The sequence below is a fragment of the Atractosteus spatula genome, chromosome 2, assembly GCF_055471065.1.
Source record: "Atractosteus spatula isolate fAtrSpa1 chromosome 2, fAtrSpa1.hap1, whole genome shotgun sequence".
In the NCBI taxonomy this organism is placed as follows: Eukaryota; Metazoa; Chordata; class Actinopteri; order Semionotiformes; family Lepisosteidae; genus Atractosteus; species Atractosteus spatula.
The window spans coordinates 66,435,837-66,455,555 of record NC_142707.1 but is presented as its reverse complement, the minus strand read 5'-3'; the positions used below and the strand labels follow the sequence as shown (position 1 = coordinate 66,455,555).

General features: G+C 43.9%; 1 protein-coding gene across 1 annotated transcript in view; it reads left to right on the top strand.

The window, feature by feature from the left end:
* The window catches only part of LOC148840091 (rho guanine nucleotide exchange factor TIAM2-like), a 60,181-nt gene that overhangs the window by 4,806 nt on the left and 35,656 nt on the right, over positions 1–19,719 (top strand). Inside the window, exons 2-8 of the mRNA XM_088909424.1 lie at positions 730–1,180; positions 5,009–5,181; positions 6,037–6,261; positions 9,572–9,757; positions 10,894–11,040; positions 13,964–14,026; positions 19,073–19,240. Coding sequence (XP_088765550.1) covers positions 730–1,180; positions 5,009–5,181; positions 6,037–6,261; positions 9,572–9,757; positions 10,894–11,040; positions 13,964–14,026; positions 19,073–19,240 — 1,413 coding nt within the window. The remainder of the gene's footprint in view (positions 1–729; positions 1,181–5,008; positions 5,182–6,036; positions 6,262–9,571; positions 9,758–10,893; positions 11,041–13,963; positions 14,027–19,072; positions 19,241–19,719) is intronic.

The window sequence follows — 19,719 nt, the reverse complement described above, 5'->3', positions numbered from 1 at the left end:
TAACTTGGTATTTACAGCAGCATTTATTACACTTGATGATTAAGTAGACTTTGTTCCCAGGAATATTCACAGACTGTTCAATATTCTCCTGATCTGTGCTTTATAATGTCTTTATCCCTGACTTGAGCAAGAATAAAATGGGTTGTTGTGACTGAATCTTGGCTTGAAATTTGGTGTCTGATGAAGCATCCTCACAGTGACATTTTATTCTAAAATCATGTGAGCCACTACTATTGCACACAGAGGCCACTCCACTAATGTGAGGCTCATCGAGGTAATTTTGTGCATCTGCATTAAGGTTTCCCACGACTAAGGGTTTTGAATACTTATGGAATCGTGTGTTTTTGCTTTGAATGCATGGTGTAGGTTGTGTATTCAACAAATATCAATTTCAAAGAGTCATGCCTCAGTGTGAACTCGGTATTTACAGCTGTATTTACTACGGTTGATTATATTAAGTAGAGTTTGCTCCCAAGGCAACAAAATGTGACAACTGCAAGAGTTTGAAAACTGTGTGTCTCATGGAGAGCAAGCCGGGGTATGCGAAAAGACCAATTCCTTATACAAGAAATTGTATATGGCCAATAAAGTGATCTGATCTTATTTTAAAGATTGATTTCATTAGCCATTCGTGGCTCAGCTGAGACGCGGGAGAAGTACATGCAGGAGTGCCATTCCGCTGAACCCCGACTGTGTCTGTTCACCTCTCCCCCTCCCCCTGGCTTGCAGGAGCCCAAGAGCAAGGACGCGAGCGAGTGCTTCGACAGCGGGATCGATGGCCTCACCGCGGACACCAGCTCGCCCTCGCAGGGGTCCAGCCTGCTGTGGTCGCCCGGCTCCGGCCAGGCCCCGCCGGCGCGCAGCGAGTCCGCCAGCGCGCTGCCCGGCGCCGCCCTGCGCCAGAACATCTACGAGAACTTCATGAGGGAGCTGGAGGCGGGGCGCGGCGGCGGCGGGGGCGGCGGCGCCGAGCGGCCCGAGCCCTCCACGGAGACGGAGGAGACCAGCAGCGACTCGGCGGGCTCGCTGGAGCAGCTGGACCTGCTGTTCGAGAAGGAGCAGGGGGTGGTGCGCAAGGCCGGCTGGCTCTGCTTCAAGCCCCTCGTCACGCTGCCCAAGGAGAGGAAGCTGGAGCTGGCCCCGCGCAGGAAGTGGAAGCAGTACTGGGTGACCCTGAAAGGTGAGTGGGAGCGCCGGCTCCTTCAGGGGGGGTACAGGGGTCCCCCGAGCGGACAGTCCACTTCGAGAAGCATCCATAACTGCATTCCCATTTCCCGAATCGCTCGACGTCCCCGGCTGTGCTGCCTGAATGTTCAGGCTGGCCGGTGACTCGACCCTCGATATCCAGGCTAGTGTTAACAGCTGAAGACATCATAAACAACCGTTCTCGCAGTTGCTTGGCTCAGTTTAGTGTAAGGCAAGCCATCCATGAATATGTGGATATTAAAAAAATATATATCTTTAGTCTGTGCACGCCGAAGAGGGAGTAACCAGGAAACCCTCAGGAGCTGCTGACCACCTGACCACGTGTTTCCAACGGATCCGCCCTCAAGCGACTGTGTGTATTATTCCAGAGTAAAACACGGATCATGTTCCTTCCCGACAGAGTGGTTGAGGATATTTCTATGAATACTCCGTTTACTCTTCTTTTTGTTTCATCGTTGAAGTTGAAAAGAAGGTCAGGATTATATAAATACTGAAAAGTCCGGTTTCTCCCTCCGCCCTCTTTGGAGCTGCACATAGTGGCTTAAACTGTTGGAGATTGACTCGTACAGATAGTTTTCAGCCATGTTTGACAACCCTCAATTTAACTTTAACACAGTATCGTTCCGGGTTAATGGCAATATTTAATGGCAATTTAAAAATCAGGATAATGAAATAAGTAAGTGCGTGGAGTCAAAATGCAGACAATCTGTTTTTCTACGTGTGGGGACCTGCTTCACTTGAGATTAGTCTTTAGTCAACTTCTCCTTAATTGGTGCAATGAACCTGTTAAATATTAATATTTTATATAATTAGCTTGTCTTGCTTCTTAGTGCCTAATTACATTTCCAAGCTGGTGTATTTGTTTTTTTTTTCTGGTATTGTTTCTTTTCAGTTTTTTGTAAGTAAGGGAGCAGTGCGTTCCTGTTGGGGTCCCTGCTGTTGATTGCGAAAATGATTAGTGCCATAGGGAAACAGTTTTTTCCACTATATCATTTGTTTAGAAAGGCCCAACAAGTACCTTTTAATGACAGGAAAATTGCCCTAAACAGCAAGAGCAATCTTAGGTGGAGCTGCACTACGCTAATGGACTACGTTATGTAGCCTTAGGTTCCATCTCAAAAGCTTAAAGGGAATTATGCAGGTGTACTATTAAGGACAAAGCAAACCTTGAAGGCTGAATGTGTAATTCTACTAAGCATAGATTACACAGCCTGGAACAGTCTGTTTAAGGTAACTAAAGAAAGACTGCACTTTGCTTAAAATATTTTTTTTATTCAGAATATTCCATAGCTTTAGAGTGGGTTTACCGAAACTAATTGAGATGTCAGCAGCGTGATTTTTGATCTTTGTGATTTCTGACTGTTGTGTAAGAACTGGTGGTATTTTAAGATGCTGGCCTAAACTGACCGTTCACTAGAATCGTTAAGATGTCCCATTGCAAACGAGATGCTATCTCATTGCCATTAATAAGTATGAGAAGTTACAATCCCCAGTTGCTCCTGTAAGGGGTTAGGTTTTCCAAGACATAGAAGTATCTTCTTTTTGTGGTAAAAAAAAAACATAAGAGCATTATTCAGAAGGGTCAGTGGGGTCTGTTTTAGCCCTGGTTCACTCTGTCTCCATCTGTGCCAGGCATGGTCTCGTACAGTTTGAAATTACACACGTTTACATGCGTCTAAATGTAAGCTTGCTAAAATTCTTCTCATATGTGATAAAAACATAAGATAAATGGCAGAGTACAGGAAGCAATTTGAGCCGCACAAATTTAGTTAATAATTGATCCAGGTATCTCATCATAGATAGATACTTTATTGATCCTGTGAGGGAAATTGCAGTGCAACAGCAGCTTAACACAGACAACACAGCCACAGTGTAACGAATGATACAATAATAATAATACAATACATACGATACAATACAATCAGTACAGCGAGAAGTGCACTAAGAAGAGTTACTCACAGTCCAGAACACACAAAGAACAAACCAGAACAGAACAGTCCACAAAAAACTCATATTGCACAATATAAATATAAATGTATTGCCCAGGTCCCTGGCATATATTGCACAAAAACAGTTGTTAACGCGAAAAAGAAAATGAACAGATGTATCGGTTTACTGTTCAGTCCAGAAACAGGTCACTGTCAATGTTGCCTCTGCCCAGACACAAGGTGGATGCGTTGTACAGTCTTATGGCAGAAGGCAAGAAAAATCCATCTGTTTTTTGAAAGAGGCTTGGGTTTCTGCCTTGACAACATGTATGGGCTACTCTCTCAAAAGAATGACTCCTGCTCTCAGTTCTTATAGGTAAATGCAAAAATGTTTGTACATTTCCAAAGACAAAGAGCAAACTATAAGCATGTTGCCCAACCAATTTGATTTAAAATGAAGTATGCAGCTTGCCCACATGAAAAATAATGACCAGTCTTTCAGTGTGTGGAACTGAGAGGCTCTCTTGGCCTAATAGCACAGAGATCTTTGGTCTGGAGTTGTCTGGACTCACTGGAGTAATCCGTGTTCAAGTGGAACACGCAGGCAGGGCTGCCTCCTCTCGCAGGCTTCAGAGGAAAAGATAACTGACCTTATTGCACCATAGCTGCCTCTTCTGACCAGGCATGTGATGAAACAAGCCGAGGAGAGGGGTATTATGGAGTGGGCATTATGGAGTGTGTGTCTCACCTCCTCCCTTGTGAATCTACACTGCTCCCATCTGGGGGACGCCTCTGTGTCCTCAGGTGTAACTCAGGAGATCTTTCATCCCCTCTGCAGTCTCGCTCGCAGACAATGTGAAGTAACTATCTCCTGAAACACTGTTGTTCTGTCTTCTTTGTTGGTAATCTTTGCATGTCTTTGTTGTATTGTATTGGACTGTGCCATAAACCACATTTCCCCCAAGGGATAATACATCTTAAATTGAATAAAAGTGACCTTCGGTATGAATTTACCCTTTTAAGAATGGGAAAGAAAAAAATAGGTGAAAATTAAGCTGAGTTAAATGATAAATTGGATTTTAGTTTTTGCTTATCATTCAGGTATAAACAGGATATCAAGTCAGACTTGGTTCCTCACCTGCTAGTGCTTTATACATTAACACTGCATTTTGGGGGCATGATTCTGTTTAAAACTGTTTAAAACCATTCATGTCAGACTGTCAAATTATTCTCTCGGGGGAAATTTAGACACTCTAATCTGTCTGCCAATGAGCATGAACTGCAAGATGGTGTTCTTGACAGTTATAGTTAAGCTTGTCTTGTGTAAAGACTGAAGCATTTCCTGTCTGGGCTGAGGGAGCAATACCTTCTTTTAGGAAAGAGGAAGTGGCTAATTGATGGGTTTTTAGTCGGTCTGCTTTTACTTGGGTATATGTGTCTTAGGTCTCTATTGGCGTTAATGGTCCTTAATTGCTAATCTTCTCCTGTTTAGAAAAAGCTGGTCACTGAGCAACAAACCTGGATTTTCTGGAGTTCCTTTGTTTCCTGGTTTTCACAGTCATATTTGTTTGAGTATGTCTTCCAGGAAGCCTTGCTGGTATACATGCCAATTTGTGTAAGTCTGTATTGAGGTAGAATGAGCCGTGAGTTGAGCGCCAGTGTGAAGTCTGGATTATCACACTCAAGGCTGAAGGTTTTGGTGACTTGGCCTCCCTGCAGTCCAGACAGACTGCTCTTCTCCTAAAATGGCAGCTTCCCCTTGAGAATACAGTGTGCATCTTCATAGGCTTACATGCCCTAAGCCCCCTCTGTCTTGCTGTCATCTGTATTTGCACTGGGCAGTAACGTGAGTTTGTTTTCTTTATTTCACGAAGGCTGCACACTCCTGTTTTATGAAACCTATGGCAAGAATTCGATGGAACAAGACTTATCTCCTCGCTACGCTTTGTTTGCTGAAGACAGCATAGTACAGTCTGTGCCCGAACATCCCAAGAAAGAGAACGTGTTCTGCCTAAGTAATACCTTCGGGGATGTCTACCTCTTTCAGGTTTGTGTTTTTCAAGATTTTTTTATTTATATATCTACTAAGTAAAGGTAAAGAAGCTGTTTCAGACATTGACAACACCCCAGTCTGGTACTATTTCGAAATCTCATCTTCCTCTACCCCTAATTCCAGGCAATCGTTGACTAATGAGTGGAGAATGGAGGCTGATGAGTGTAAAAATCTTGCTAAAAAACAGAAGGACTTATTAATGGAATATTTAGAAAGTTTATCCAAAGGATGAGCTGATGCAGTATTTTCCTGTTTGACTACGTCTTTCACCACACCATTGTACAGCTTGTCAGTTGCTCACGTTTTTCTTTTAAAATTTGATTTGTAATAAAATGGGGCTTTTTTGCTGCTTTTAGCTTAAAAACTTCCTGAAGGCAAACCCCGTTCGATGACCTTGCCCTTTCGTTTGTATACTGCTAACTGGCACAGATAGGTCCGGCCAGTGAACCCAGTGGATCTCACTGCAGGGGGAAAACGTTTGACAGCAGCAAAAGACGCATCAATTTCCTTTGTGGGGGGGAAGTGGGGCTTTTTTGTGTTTGGGGAAAACCAGGGCTCGCAGGCAAGTTATTGTTGGCGTCGCCCTTTCCTGTCGGGAAAATGAACGTAGCCCTGGCATCAATGCCACAAAGCGTTTGTTTAGTGGTTTTTCACACCTTTTCCGAACAAAGTGAGGAGTGGGGCTTTGTCAGAGCCAATCGGCGGTGGGGTGGGGGGGGTTTAGTTTTGTTAACGGGTTGTCGGGTTGAAATTGGGAGGGGTTTGTTTCTCCGGCCACGGTCTTGAACCAGCCCGGGCGCCTCGGAGGCCAGCCTCTCAGGGCGATCTGTGTGGCCGCGTGTCCCGCAGGCCACGAGCCAGACCGACCTGGAGAACTGGGTCACCGCCATCCACTCGGCCAGCGCGTCGCTCTTCGCCCGGAGGCACGGGAAGGAGGACACGGTGCGGCTGCTGCGGAGCCAGACCCGCAGCCTGGCGCAGAAGATCGACATGGACGGCAAGATGAAGAAGATGGCCGAGCTCCAGCTGTCCATCGTCAGCGACCCGAAGAACCGGAAGGCCATCGAGAACCAGGTGAGGGCAGGCGGGGAGACTTCGTTCGTTTCAGTCTTGGCACCAGTGTGCAGCCCCACCTGGATGATGGGCCAGTACTCTCCCCACACACCAGCTCTCAGTGGGGAGGAGAGCAGAGTGATGAAGCCAGTTCAGAGAGGGGGGTTATTAGGAGGCCGTGACTGGTAAAGGCCAGGGGGAAATTTGGCCAGGACGCCGGGGTTACACCCCTACTCTTTTCGAGAAACGCCCTGGGATCTTTCATGACCACGGAGAGTCAGGATCTCGGTTTTACGCCTCATCCAAAGCACAGCGCCTTTATATCCACACCTGCGGGGTGGATTCCCGGTGTAAGATGGAATAAGCCTTTACCTGATCCTTTGCAGCCTATGCTGATGCAGCTCCCCGCTTGAACTTGGAACTAGGTACAGAAAGGAATGAAAGTGAATGAAATTGTGTTAGCAGACTGGAGGAAAGGGGATTGATGCTTGTGATACTTGTGGGGTCCTAGAAGGTAAATTCCATCTGATTTGTTTGTTTTTTTTTACTGATTTACCTTCGGCTGAAAGGAATTACAATAAAGTGGCAGGAAAAGGGACTTGCATAAAACTAAGATTTAAACTGATTTTGAGTGGGGGGAAAAATGCAATCGTAAAGATTTTGACCCAGATGAAGAAGCTACAAAGTTAACTTCCAAAATGCAGTTCATCAACTGGATCTGACGGAGTATAATGTTAGACTGTGAATGCCTGTATAGTGCGAGGCATGCTGCCACTGCCGGCTGCATTCAATTTGTATTCCAGATGTTTGTGGTAATAGGCTCTTACTTCATATTATCGACTTTCAAAGTATTTGAGCCTGAAGAGAAAACCAGATGAAATCATGGACTTGCCTGGAGCAAAACTGTTTCTGCCTGTGCCCAAGCCAGCACGACATTGAGTTCCGATATCTACAGTACCCTGTTACAAATCAGAGAAAAAAAAGAGATCTATGCAGAGGGAATTAAGGCAGGAGGTTTGTTAGCTTAAAACTCTTTTTTTTTAATCTCTTTAAAGTCAGGAAATTGGTTGTATATTGTTCTTGGGGCAACTAGGAATTACCCCAGGCATAAGAGAACTCTCCTGTGATGCTGTATTCTGGTTCATCTGCTGCTAGCATGGATATTTTAACTAAAAAATCTTTACGTTTTTTTCTAAAATGTGAAAAGACTGATTGAAATTGATTGTTTTAAATGTTTTTCCCTTAAACTGTGAAAATTGCTGCCCTTTGAATACAAAATGTATTTCCTAGGTTTTTTTGCTTTTGATATGACCATGCAAAATGGGAAAGTCGGTGTGTTTTTTTGCGTAGGGGCCCCTCAGTCTTTGCTGCAGTGAAGGAGACTGGCCCTGACTAGTCGACAGAGAGCCAGACTTTCATCTCCAGCCCCAAATGACTTTGATGTCCTGTCCGTGAAATCGGGACCATGAGGTCTGTTTGAAGTAGACTTCTTGGCCTCTCGCAAATTAAAGGATAATCTCAAGAGTTCAAACAATTAAGTCAGCCCCTTTCAAAGAATAATGGAGAGAAATATCTGTAACTCCTCCCTCCTCCCCAAAAGCACACATTCTTTCTGTATCTTTACAATGGCAAAAATGTGATCAAATAACGTCCCATTGATGTTGGTGACTCATTTAACCAGATGGATGCAGTATGTGGTGACTGTGAAGGGACAGTCATGCAGGGTCTGTTTTGGTGTAGAACTGGCAATACTCCTAAAATGAAACACGACAAAGTGCGTTTTCCCCTGCACACATTCCTGAGGACTCTTTTAGCGGGCTTTCTTTGAAATGTACAAGCCTGTGAATTCTGGCCTGAATTGATGACAAGATAAGGCAGTCTCGAATGTTGATTTGTGTTTTCTCACTTATACAATGCAGTCATTTGGTAATGCATATGAAATTCTACAACTATAGCTCAGTTTCGAAATTTGCTGCTTTTTAAGCAATTAATTTATTGAAATGTAGAAAACTAAACATTTTTACTCCACCTTAGATTCCTGAATATTCTCGGACCATGTATATGTAAACTGTACATGGAAGTGTTAAAAAGGCAGGTTTGCATAAATAGGCTTTGGTTTATTTTTTTCCTTCTTCAAGCAGATGCTTAATATTCAATTGAAAGAGTTCTTGAAAGACCGTACTGCTTAAATTTGTTAGGATAGTAGCATAATCTGTGAAACGCACACGCTCATGTAGGCTTCATGCAAGTAAAACCATTCTTTTGCCACACCGACTATGTTGTTACTCATTGCCTGCTGTCTGTCAAGAAAAAAACCTAATCCTCCTTGGATTCCTTAAAGAGATAAAGTTACTATTTGTGATTCGCAAATTAGTACCAGAGCTGTGGACAGCATTATCCCATCCAGTGCCCTAGAATACCTACTGGTAATTGTATTAGCCCTGACATTGTCATTCCCACAGATCGCGCTGCTGGTCTTGAGCGCCAGGATTCCAAGAAGGATTCTGTGGAAAGTCCTGAGAGCGCTTTTATGTTTCGTCTTAAATGTGTACGAAGTCGTCTGTGCGGTACCACGCTGTAAAGCAACTCTTCGGCTTGGGGAAAAGACTAATGTCTTTTAATGTCAATTTTGTGAAACTAAAAATGGCTGGTGGCGTACCTGTGCCTTTAAGGTTTGAAGTGAAAGACGACAAATGCATCACCTTGTTTAATGTGTATATTTCTCTCCCCCCTTCTTAGTCCTTTCTGTTAGCGAAACTGTGGTGTAACTGCGCATCAGTGAGGAGACACCTTTTCTGATAGCTAAAAGTAACTCGATTTTTAGAGTTTACATGTTGTTCTGATCTTTATTTACATGTGGCCGATTTGGCTGGGTTCACTTTATGCTGATATATTACCAATAGTTTGTCACCAGGAGGACTCTGGGAATTCCATTGTACGGAAAAAAAGATTTCACACTTATTAATTTTCACCTTCCTAGGGATTTGTGTACAGGAAAGGCAGACTATTAAACTAAACAAAAACCGTTTTCCCACAGAAAAGGAGGCAGAACCCATCTGTTTTTATACTTGGCAATGTCACGGTCTCTGGTTGCTGCGATGTGATTGGTGCACATGTTTTCCTAATGGCTCGTGTGGCTCTGTTCCCCATCACCTTTGTTGTCGGACGTTTACTGCGGGGAGCGAGAGGCTTGCCAGGAAGTGATTAGACGTGTGCCCTGCCCCCTCCTGGGAACCTGCTCTGGCATTCCCGTTCCTCGTGTGAAAGCGATGACAGCTGTCTCGGTGTCCATCTGACCCACGGCCTTTGTCTTGCACCCTGTCCTGCCCAGATCCAGCAGTGGGAGCAGAACCTGGAGAAGTTTAACATGGACTTGTTTCGAATGCGCTGCTACTTGGCAAGTCTGCAAGGGGGAGAGCTTCCCAATCCCAAGAGCCTCCTGGCAGCTGCCAGCCGGCCCTCCAAGATGGCTCTCAGTAGGCTGGGCATCTTCTCCGTCTCCTCCTTCCACGCTTTGGTAAGAGCATCGTAAGGGGAGGAGCGCTGTCAGGTCAGCTGGTGATCTTTTACAGGGAGGGAGGAGAAGAGTAATAATGACTCTGAATACACAGTGGTGTCTTGTCTGTTTCCTGAAATTGGCCTGTTTTAATCAAGCACATTTACAGTCCGTCCATCTTCCTGTCTGCTTGGCAATAATATATTAATACAGTGATTCTTATTTTCTTGAGCAATGGATTAATTAAGTTCTTAGACCATTAAACTCCTAGCAGCCGAATAGGCAAGGTTGTCTGAATGGCCTTATTTCATCTAAAGTTCTTTTAGGTTCTAACAAATGGACAATTATTTTTTCAAAATTCGTTTTTTCTTCTCCCACGAAGTGAAAATAACACAGTAATGGACGCAGATCTAACAGTTTTTTTTTCTGGTAAAGACTTTTTAATCGAATAACTCAGACAGTCACAACACCTAAGTTAAAAAGAGAAAGGTTATAGTATATTATAATTAGGTGTAATAATTCCCTCTATGGGATGTCATTGCTGCCTCGGGGGCCTGGCTTTGGTTCCTTGACCTGGGCGTCTGTCCGTGTGGAGTTTGTATGTTTTCTCCATCTGCTCCAGTTCCCCCCCCCCCACAGTCAAGAGACGCGCCGGCAGGTAAATTGTCTTCTGGGAAACTGGCCCTGGTCTCTGTGTGCGTCTGTGTGCGTCTGTGTGCGTCTGTGTGCGTCTGTGTGCCCTGGCGTCCCGTCCATGGTAGATTGTATTGGATGAAGAGGTTAGAAAATGGGTGGATGGCTGAATCCCCACTGCGTCCTTGAGGAGCTCTGTGCTGTGTTTCAGTGCTCTCCAGGGCTGAGAGAATCTGCTTCCTGATTTTCAGCATTTGGAAAGGTACCCCCTCTGTCCCAGGTGGCTGTGTAGAGTGGACATGCACAAGCCTCACACAGTGACTTTTCAGTGCTGACATCTGGTTAATTCCAAACAAGACCAGTCCCTCTCCTCTCAGCCCCTGCTTGGGTGGACCTGCCTTGATGTCTGTGAGGGCTCACAGGCCAGCCGTGTGGCTGGGCCCGTTGTCAACGTGTGGGCAGTCTAGTCCCTGTGTGCCTGTTTTCTGAGTGTTCTCTCTCTTTCTCTGCCCGAATGCGCTCAGATCTGCTCACGGGACGAGGCAATGCTTCGGAAGAGATCTCTGTCCCTGTCCCAGCGGGTCCGCAGCAAGAGGGGGCTCTTCTCCTCCCTCAAAGGACTGGACAGCCTCACCAAGCGGGGCAAGGAGAAGAGGCCGTCCGTGTCGCAGGTACGCCACAGAGACGCAGCCCGTATCGCTGTAGTTCCTGGTAGAAACTCGGGAAGACGCTGAGGGCGAAGAACACTCACTCTTTAGAGTGCCGAAGTCGGAGCCACTGGTTTAGGACTGTGGAACGAATTTGTTATTCATGTTTTTTTTTTCCGCCTCTCATTTCTTTCCTTTCATAAGTCAACTTTTACAGTAATAAAAAAAGGACAGCTATTTCTGCATATGAGAGCATCTGGCTTCCAGTTCATGGCCTGGGGTTGGAATCCTGTAAAGATAATATTGTAGCACTATCATTACTGCCAATTGAGTAATAATCCCAGTAAACGTCTCTTGCATTTTTTCTGAGGTCAGCCTCGTTAAACCCCCCTCCCCTCCTTCAACTCCATTTTGAAATGCCAAGCCCACACAGGCCTAACCACGTCTCCCTTTCATCCACTGAACCTACTCGGTGTGTATGACAGAGTAATTGAGCCATTAGCTGCTGTTAGGAGCCCCGACTGCTACCCCCTGCTCAGAATTGACTCGAAACGGTACAGCTCGGGTCCGTGCCCTCATCCCGAGAGGTGAACAGGCTACACGCCATAAAAGCCATTCATCTCCCGGGTTTAGAAAATCATTCCCAGGATGCATTTTCGTTTTTTCCATTTATGTGCAAATTTGATATCATTAATAAGTGAGAGTTCTGTCCATAAAACTTTAGTGTCTGGTATTTTGTTGTTGGAAGCGACATTGTTCAAAAGCAAAAGCACTCCTGGCATGAATTATTAAGGCCCATATGTGGTAAATTGCATGGAGTGAAACTAGCCCTGCAGCAGTGAACAGATGGCTTGTGTGACTTGCCTTGTCATTCACTAAATATTAAGTACTGTAGGTCTATGTCTGTAACAGAGCACACTGCTCCTGTTTCCAGGACAGGTAGTTTAATATGGGGAAACTGTTACAAGATCTTAATTACCTTTAAAAAGGTGAGCCCCTCATAACTGCAAAACCTGCTAAGCTTTCCTCCGGTTACATTTGCTGTACCCTTAAAGAAACAACATACCCGTCAACGAGGATAAGGTTTGGAACTCTTAAAGGGGTAATACCTGTGAGCATTAAACGCATTAATTCTTTGTCTGTCTGACGTTGTGCTGATAGTGACTTTTAAAAATGTGAGTCAGCCACAGGGTAAAAAATTCTGGGACATTTTGTAGGCTGTCAAGATTCTTGTAAGGAATCTGCTGTGCTTTCCTCACCTAATAGCATTATTTCTGCTTGAAATAAGCGTTGCTACTGGCTGGTGAATATTTTAAGAGCTATGTGGTGCTTAAGCATAAGTGTATGCTTAAAAGTTTTTAGGTCTTTCTAAAGACATACTGTAGTAGACAGTCGTCACTCATGCTGGGAAACCTCATGTAACTTGGTCAGCGTCATCCAGAAACAACCATGTTTTTTTTAAATAATGTCTTTGCTTGTGTTTACTAACGGCATTTTATTCTGGTATGTGAGACTTTCATATTTACTTTATCTTGACATTATCTCCATTACATTATTTGCATAATATTACACTATAGGGATAGTGATTTTGTTGAAAGTAAATGGGCAACCAAGGGCAAATGTGACATAGAGAAAAATTAAAACTTCGCAGTGATGCTTATAATAACAATAATTGCTTACACTTACTGTATATAGCACTTTTCTGGACACTCCACTCAAAGTGCTTTACAGGTAATGGGGACTCCCCTCCACCAACACCAGTGTGCAGCCCCACCTGGATGATGCGACAGCAGTCATAGTGCGCCAGAACGCTCACCACACACCAGCTCTCAGCGGGGAGGAGAACAGAGTGATGAAGCCAGTTCAGAGATGGGGATTATTAGGAGGCCATGATTGGTAAAGGCCAGGGGGAAATTTGGCCAGGACACCGGGGTAACACCCCTACTCTTTTTGAGAAACACCCTGGGAGTTTTAATGACCACAGAGAGTCAGGACCTCAGTTTTACATCTCATCCAAAGGATGGCGCCTTTTTTACAGTATAGTGTCCCCGTCACTATACTAGGGCATTAGGACCCACATAGACCGCAGGGTGAGCGCCCCCTGCTGGCCCCACTAACACCTCTTCCAGCAGCAACCTTAGTTTTTCCCAGGAGGTCTCCCATCCAGGTACTGGCCAGGCTCACACCTACTGAGTTTTAATGGGTGGCCAGTTGTGAGTTGCAGGGTGATATGGCTGCTGGCGATGGGATTTTATAAGGATGTATGACGCAGCAGTTGAGTGGAGGATAAAGCTGGGGTAGGGAGGGAAAACTTTAGAGTCTGGATAGGAACTGGGTAGGAGGTTTTGGAAATGAACAGGCTTTCTGCGTTGCCTTGCTGCAGCTATAGTTTTTGTCCTGTTTTGTAAGCATTATGAGGTATCACCTTAGGTGAAATTTGTCCGTTTTCACTGCAGTGTTCACTCATGTTCCCTCTTCTCCAGAGAGGAGCAGGAGAGTGTCTTCCTGTGGCTACTGTTAGTGGTCTGAGCCTCAGACGGCCGCTGGTGAAGAATGCGAGGATATCCCTTGCTTCGCTTCGCACGGAGACAGAATTAGCTGCCTGTGTGCGCCAAGTCAGGCTTTGCATTGTGCAGGATTAGTCACCCGTGCCAGAGAGCTCAGGCCACAACAAGACAGACAGCAGTCTGGGGGGAAAAAAAAGATCTGACGACTTAGAAAACCAGCCAGTTTTTTTTTTCATGTATCCACCACAGGAGTTATAATTTGAGCATCGTTAGACTACTTATTATTTCCAATCAAGCCTGGAAGGTTTTGTGGATGGAAATAGTATCAAAGCTAACATTTAAGATCGAGTTTTTAATTTGAAAAAAAGCAGTGCCTATTTATAGTGTCTGTTGCCTAGTTACAGTTACTTATAGAGTGACAATTTGTTTTTAACTTTCAGATTTTTGAAAATAATGCTGGAGGACAAATAAGCCACCTTCCCTTGACTCCAAGTAGCTGTGAGGTGAGAGTTGCACCACTGTTCTAGAATTCTAGAACTTACCACTTCTTTTAAGTGTTTCTTTGGCCTCTTCCAACAAGGGACAAGGTAGGAAAATAGTCAAGTCAGTGCTTCTAGAAGTCATTTAACACTTTTTTTTATTATTGATGGACTGAATGGTGAGCTCTTTAATTAGTCCTGTGGGTTCTTAACGTTTTTTGTGTCAAACAGTTATAATACTGCTACACAAGTATTGTTTTCTTCAGCACCCAATTAGGTCTGTAAAAGAAGTGGTAAGTATGTATAAATGGGTATTTTCGCATTGCCAGATATTTATATCGGTTTTTATGTGTGTCAGTAAGAGAAATTAGTTGCGGTTTTCCAGAACATTACATAGGATAAAAGAGGCTATATGGATGTATGTGCCTATATCATTTAGTCATTTGAACAAAGTGTAAGAAAATTAAACACTTGTCTAAAAATGCATTTTATTTAATGTGGCTATAATGAAACTGGTCTTATGCAAATGTGCAGCACTAGAGTCTTAAAAGTTTGAGCACTGCTCACCTTGGTTTTATAAACAATCTGTTGAGCTCCTCAAATGAAGGCTGATAGTTTGTCTCTAATGGGGTTTCATGGTTCTAGAATGGCATTCTGAAGAAAGCCGGGTAAAACAACAGCTTTGGCTTCTGCAGCTCCAGTGTCAAATGCAGAGACTGTGGTCCGTTTAGACAGGAATTCAGTACAAGATCAAAGTGGGGACTTTTTCTTTTCATGTCTGCTGCTTCTGCTCCAGTCTGAAACCTGTACAGAATGTCTGTAAAGCAGCAGGCCTTGAACGAGCTTATCACTTCCAAAATCTGTGAAAAAAGATAAAGATATTCTGGGGACTCAATGTTCTAGTGGAATTTGGCAAATGGATCCTACTTTGGCAAAAGGACTTTGCAAAGTTACAGAAGCGCATCCTAACAGCTGTACTGTAAAAACTCAGATTGTAACCAGTTTTCATGACTTTGTCGTGAAAGAAGCAGATATATTTTCAGGAGGATGAAATGTATTGGCTTCTATCCAGGAAGGGAAGGGGGTTGGAAAGTTTTTGCTTGTGTGACAAACCTAATCATCCGTTGCACAGCCTGCCTGAACTTTTTAACTTTTCCATACAACAGATGTGTTAAATGCGCAGTAAGGATCACAGCAGTGTCTTGAAGCATTTTTAACTGTCTGTGACCAGCAATTTTTCCCTCTCATAAAAGAGGCGCCATGCATGACTATGTAAACTTTCTGAGTGATCGTTGCTTGTGAGATGTGTTGTTTGCTGTTGAACCGTGCTTAGCAATCACTGCTCATCATAGTTGTGTCTCTGTTTGTAAGATCCTGCATTTGGAAATAGACATTTAAAAGAGACAGACTGGCTCACATTGCGACTTTGGTTACTTACACAAGGGGGTGACTTAAAAAGGCCGGATTTCCTTGAGCTGTCTCAGAATTAGAGCTTTGCATCATTTTTAAGGGTGCTTTGGGTTCCATACTTGTCTCAAGACACAATGCTCCGTATTATTGCAACCAGGAAGGCTTGAAATATTGCCAAAAACGGATATTATTAAAAGGGCTAACTAGTTGAAGGGTACTAAAGACATGGGCCTTGATAGAAGCTCAAAGGTTGTGTTTCATTGGGCTGGCTTGAAAGTTAATTTTTCATTTTTATTCAAGTCTAACTCTGGCCTCCCTGCACATTTTTTTTTCTCCAGCACGAGTTTGTATTTTTTGAAGAATGGAGCTTCTATCAGACATGACGTAAGATCTGGAAATTTCCGTTTAGGCCCCGTTGCGCAATTTATGATCGTTTCCTTAAAAAAAAAGATCTGGAAGGGCCGGCGGCTTTGCGCATTTGGCCGAAGTGGCCCCCAGGATCCGCTTCCCGATGGAAGTTTTTATCCGTGCTCTGCCGAGTTGTTGTTTTTTTTTCTCCTCCTCCTAGGTGCCAGAAATATTAGGAGCCATCAATTATTTCTGGCTCTGCGAACCACAAAAGGGGGAATCCGCTGCCTTAACGCTGGCTTGTGACGGATAGGATTAGGCACTGAGCAGCTGTCATGACGGGCCTGGCAATTTGTTGACACGGTGCTGCAGTACCAGCGAGCCCCGCCGCGTGCAGACTCGCTTTCAGTCGCTGCCAGCGCGGGGCGCCGACGCGAGCCTTTCTTCAGCAAGAATCCGGTTGTTTTTACCGCAGACTCTTCACTTCAGGAATCGGATTCCACCCCCCCGTGTAGAATTCGTTTGATGTCTTTACGCCACCGAACGGTCGCTTTGCTTTGTGTTTTATTGAGAGGAGGCGAACTGCCGAGTCGCTCCGTACCGTCTTTGTCATCCTGCTGCTGAACAGCTAATCCATTCTCCCCCCGTCCCTCCCTTCCTTGGCGAGACTAGTTTAGACTCTCCCAACTTTTCCACACCGGGAACCGCGGTTTCAACGTAACATGTAGCAAAACTGAGATGAATTGCTCTTTAGGTTTTGAAACAACTTGTCAATAAACCCACATTTGAAGAACTCCAGGGTTTTAAAAATCATTAAAATGATGAATATCATTGTAGTATTAACTTGTAGTTAATACTATAGTATTAGCTTGTAGTATTAACATTATTTTGTCTTGTTAGTACTGTGTACTAATATTTAGTAGTAGTACGAAGGGGTTAGCAGATAAGTAGTGTGTAAAGTAAAAAAAAAAGTAGGGCTTATTTTTAGGTGACTTGTACATGTGTAACTACATTGTTTAGAGAAGAAAGGTGGTTTTACAGCTTAATTTTTAAATCTTTTTTTCATTAAACATTTTAAAGCTACATTCACTCTAGTAGGTTTGTATAGATTTTGAGATTGTCATGTTCTTCAGTGGCCTAGTTAATACACCAGCCAGAGGGGTTGATAGTGGAGGACCGTGTTTCGCTTGTTCCTGAAGTCAGATTAGAGTTTCAGCTCAGAGTTTGCACTTCTCTGCTCTAACTTTTTGCTAGATATGGGCTGGAGATTGACATTCTCCAAGATGCTTTCTGTGGAAGGAAAATCTGAAGTACAGTACTGGTTAAAACTCGTCACAAATGCCACAGCATGACACATTACAATCTATGCGTTTTGGCTGCTTTTGTGGAAAGTTGGATGGAGTGTTACAACTCTGTGGCAGTGAATGAATGCACAGTACTCTGGTATTAGTCAAGTGGTGGTTTAGAAAGAGATGCAGTCTGGTAACTGGTGGCAACAGAACTTTCCAGTAATGCAACTGTAGATGGATGACAGTTATACATTGTTTTGTTTTTTTCCTGTAGGGAGGGAGGCATTGAATGTTACCCCACTCTCTCTTTTGAACAAACATTACCTCAGAAATATAACAGCACATAAAGTGAGTTCACAATAGTGAGGCCTTTGTCAGTGTCATGAAAAGTTGTTGACACACATTTAACAGTAATTCCTCTGGCCCTTGTTTTGGCATGATTTGTAAGGCTTTCATTTGGCTGTATTTTCAGGGATATGAATCTCAATGTCTTTTTTTTTTTCCCCACCGCTGAGCAGTTGAGCACTTTGTTTTCACTCGCCATTGGGTGTGCATGTGTTAGGTTTGTTTCCATGAGCTCCAAAATGAAATAAAGATGCTTTATCCGTAGGCCCGCACTGCCTGGTTTTAGATTTAAGTGTGGATAGAGAGTGTTTGACTCAGGTCTTAATACAAGAAGAAGGGACACAATGCATTTTTTTCCCCTCTTTGTTGAGGTTTTGTTAAAAACACTGTTGGAAGCCGTCAACATTTAGAAGCATTTTCAATTAAAAGAATAAGACAATTTGTTGTTGACACGCTTGTATGTCTCCTACTTGCAAGATTAAATAACAGAGTAAACTTTGGTCAAACCCCAGCATTACGGACAATTGTTTGGCTTCCCCATGTCTTGCAGATGGAAACAAGAGAATTAAGTGACGTGAAAGGTGGTTTGAAAAGTGCTGGATGTTCTGGTTGTTCTTTACTCACCAATAGTGGAAGGCAAAACCATTTAACTTTTTTTTTTCCTTCTACACTATTCCCCTCTTTCCCCCCTCATGAGAATTTTCTGCCAGTGGTGAGGACGGTATTCACAGATAGTGGAGGCACTACAATAAAGTTACTGTTGCACCAAAAAGGAGGGCTTGCCAACTGTTAGATTAACTGATCCGGGTTCCTACAGTGTGAAACATAGGAATCCCAAAGTCAGAACTGTAGGACAGCAGCAGCGTGTCCACTCTGTAGACTGATCCCATCCGATCTCGCTAGCTAAACAAGGCCACGCCGGATCAGTACTGGGAGAAGAGACCTCCCAAGGCAAACCAGGTTGGTCTCGCCTCCTGGCCGGAAGGTACAACCCAAAGCACCGGTATGATGACCAGGGACAATGTACTATAGAAGGTGCCGTCCTTCAGATGAAATGTTAAGCCAGGCTCCTGGCTGCTTTTTTCATTTAAGATCCTATGGAGCAGTTTGAAAGGATGCAGAGGTGAAATGTGTTAACCCAGGCGTTAAAAATCGATTGTAGACTTAGTCAGTCTGGTCTTCCTAAAGTTCCCCCTTAATTCAGCTGCTGAAGCCGATATTTACTTCTTTGCCTGGTTTGCCTAGTGGGTCTGCTGGTGCCGAAGGGCTGAACTTCAGTAGGTCCCCTCCTGTGTTTGAAGCGCTTCGGGATCCTTTGGGGATAAACGTGCTACACAAATGCAAGGAATTGTTCCTGTTGTTATTGTTAGTAATAATAACTGAATCGCACAAACCATCCTGTTTAGCAACCGGAACCTGGCTACAGATTTTACAGCGATCCATATCTGCCACTTGAGCTTTCTAAGTGAACTGCATCTAAAAGATGCTTCTTCATTGGAAAACCTTTAACAGAGGAGCACTTTACAAGCTAATTCACATGTAGACAAAACTATGTACAGTACTATAACTTCTAAATACTAGATAGGTAAAACCAACTGAACTTTTGATGCCACTGACCATCTTGTTTGTGTCTTTTTTTCTTCAATTACAGTACCTCTCTTCTTTGCTCTTTCAACAGAGATTAGATGGGTCAACCAGTCTGTACTGCACAGCACCCCTAGAGAGCAGCCACTGGGACACTGCTTTGGAAACTCCAGTCTACATCTACATGCCTGACAACCAAGCCGTCACAGTGCCTATAAAACAGGACCACATGGTTGTGGATGTGCTTTCCCTTGCGTGTAAGGTGAGCAGAGAGAGAGGAGTTTATGGAAGTTCACCACACGCAGCTTGTCATAGATGTGACAACTCAGTAACGTATTGCAACACAGCAAGAGACGGGATGAAGATTACAAAGCCCTCTTCTGCCCTGGCGACCTGCCGATAGCGTTCTTCATTTTCTTTCAGCTCCACAGTCCAGAGCCTTTAGTGAATATCACCCGTGTACTCTGCGATAATGTTTTTGTTTTCATGATAGGACATACCTATTTTTGAGGTTTTACTATGGTTAAATGTTTTTTAAGCTTGTCTTGTCTTCTGTCCCTTTTATTCTGGGCTATTGATGTCTTTCTGCTGCAGGTGCCCACAGTTTATAGTACACTTTATCGTGCTTCTCATTCTGTAGGTTACCGTGTTTGTCCTGTGATTTCATGTACGTACTGCACGTTGACCAGGGTACTGCGGAGAAAGCCTTTATTAGGAGCAGAGAACGTGATGCTAACATGA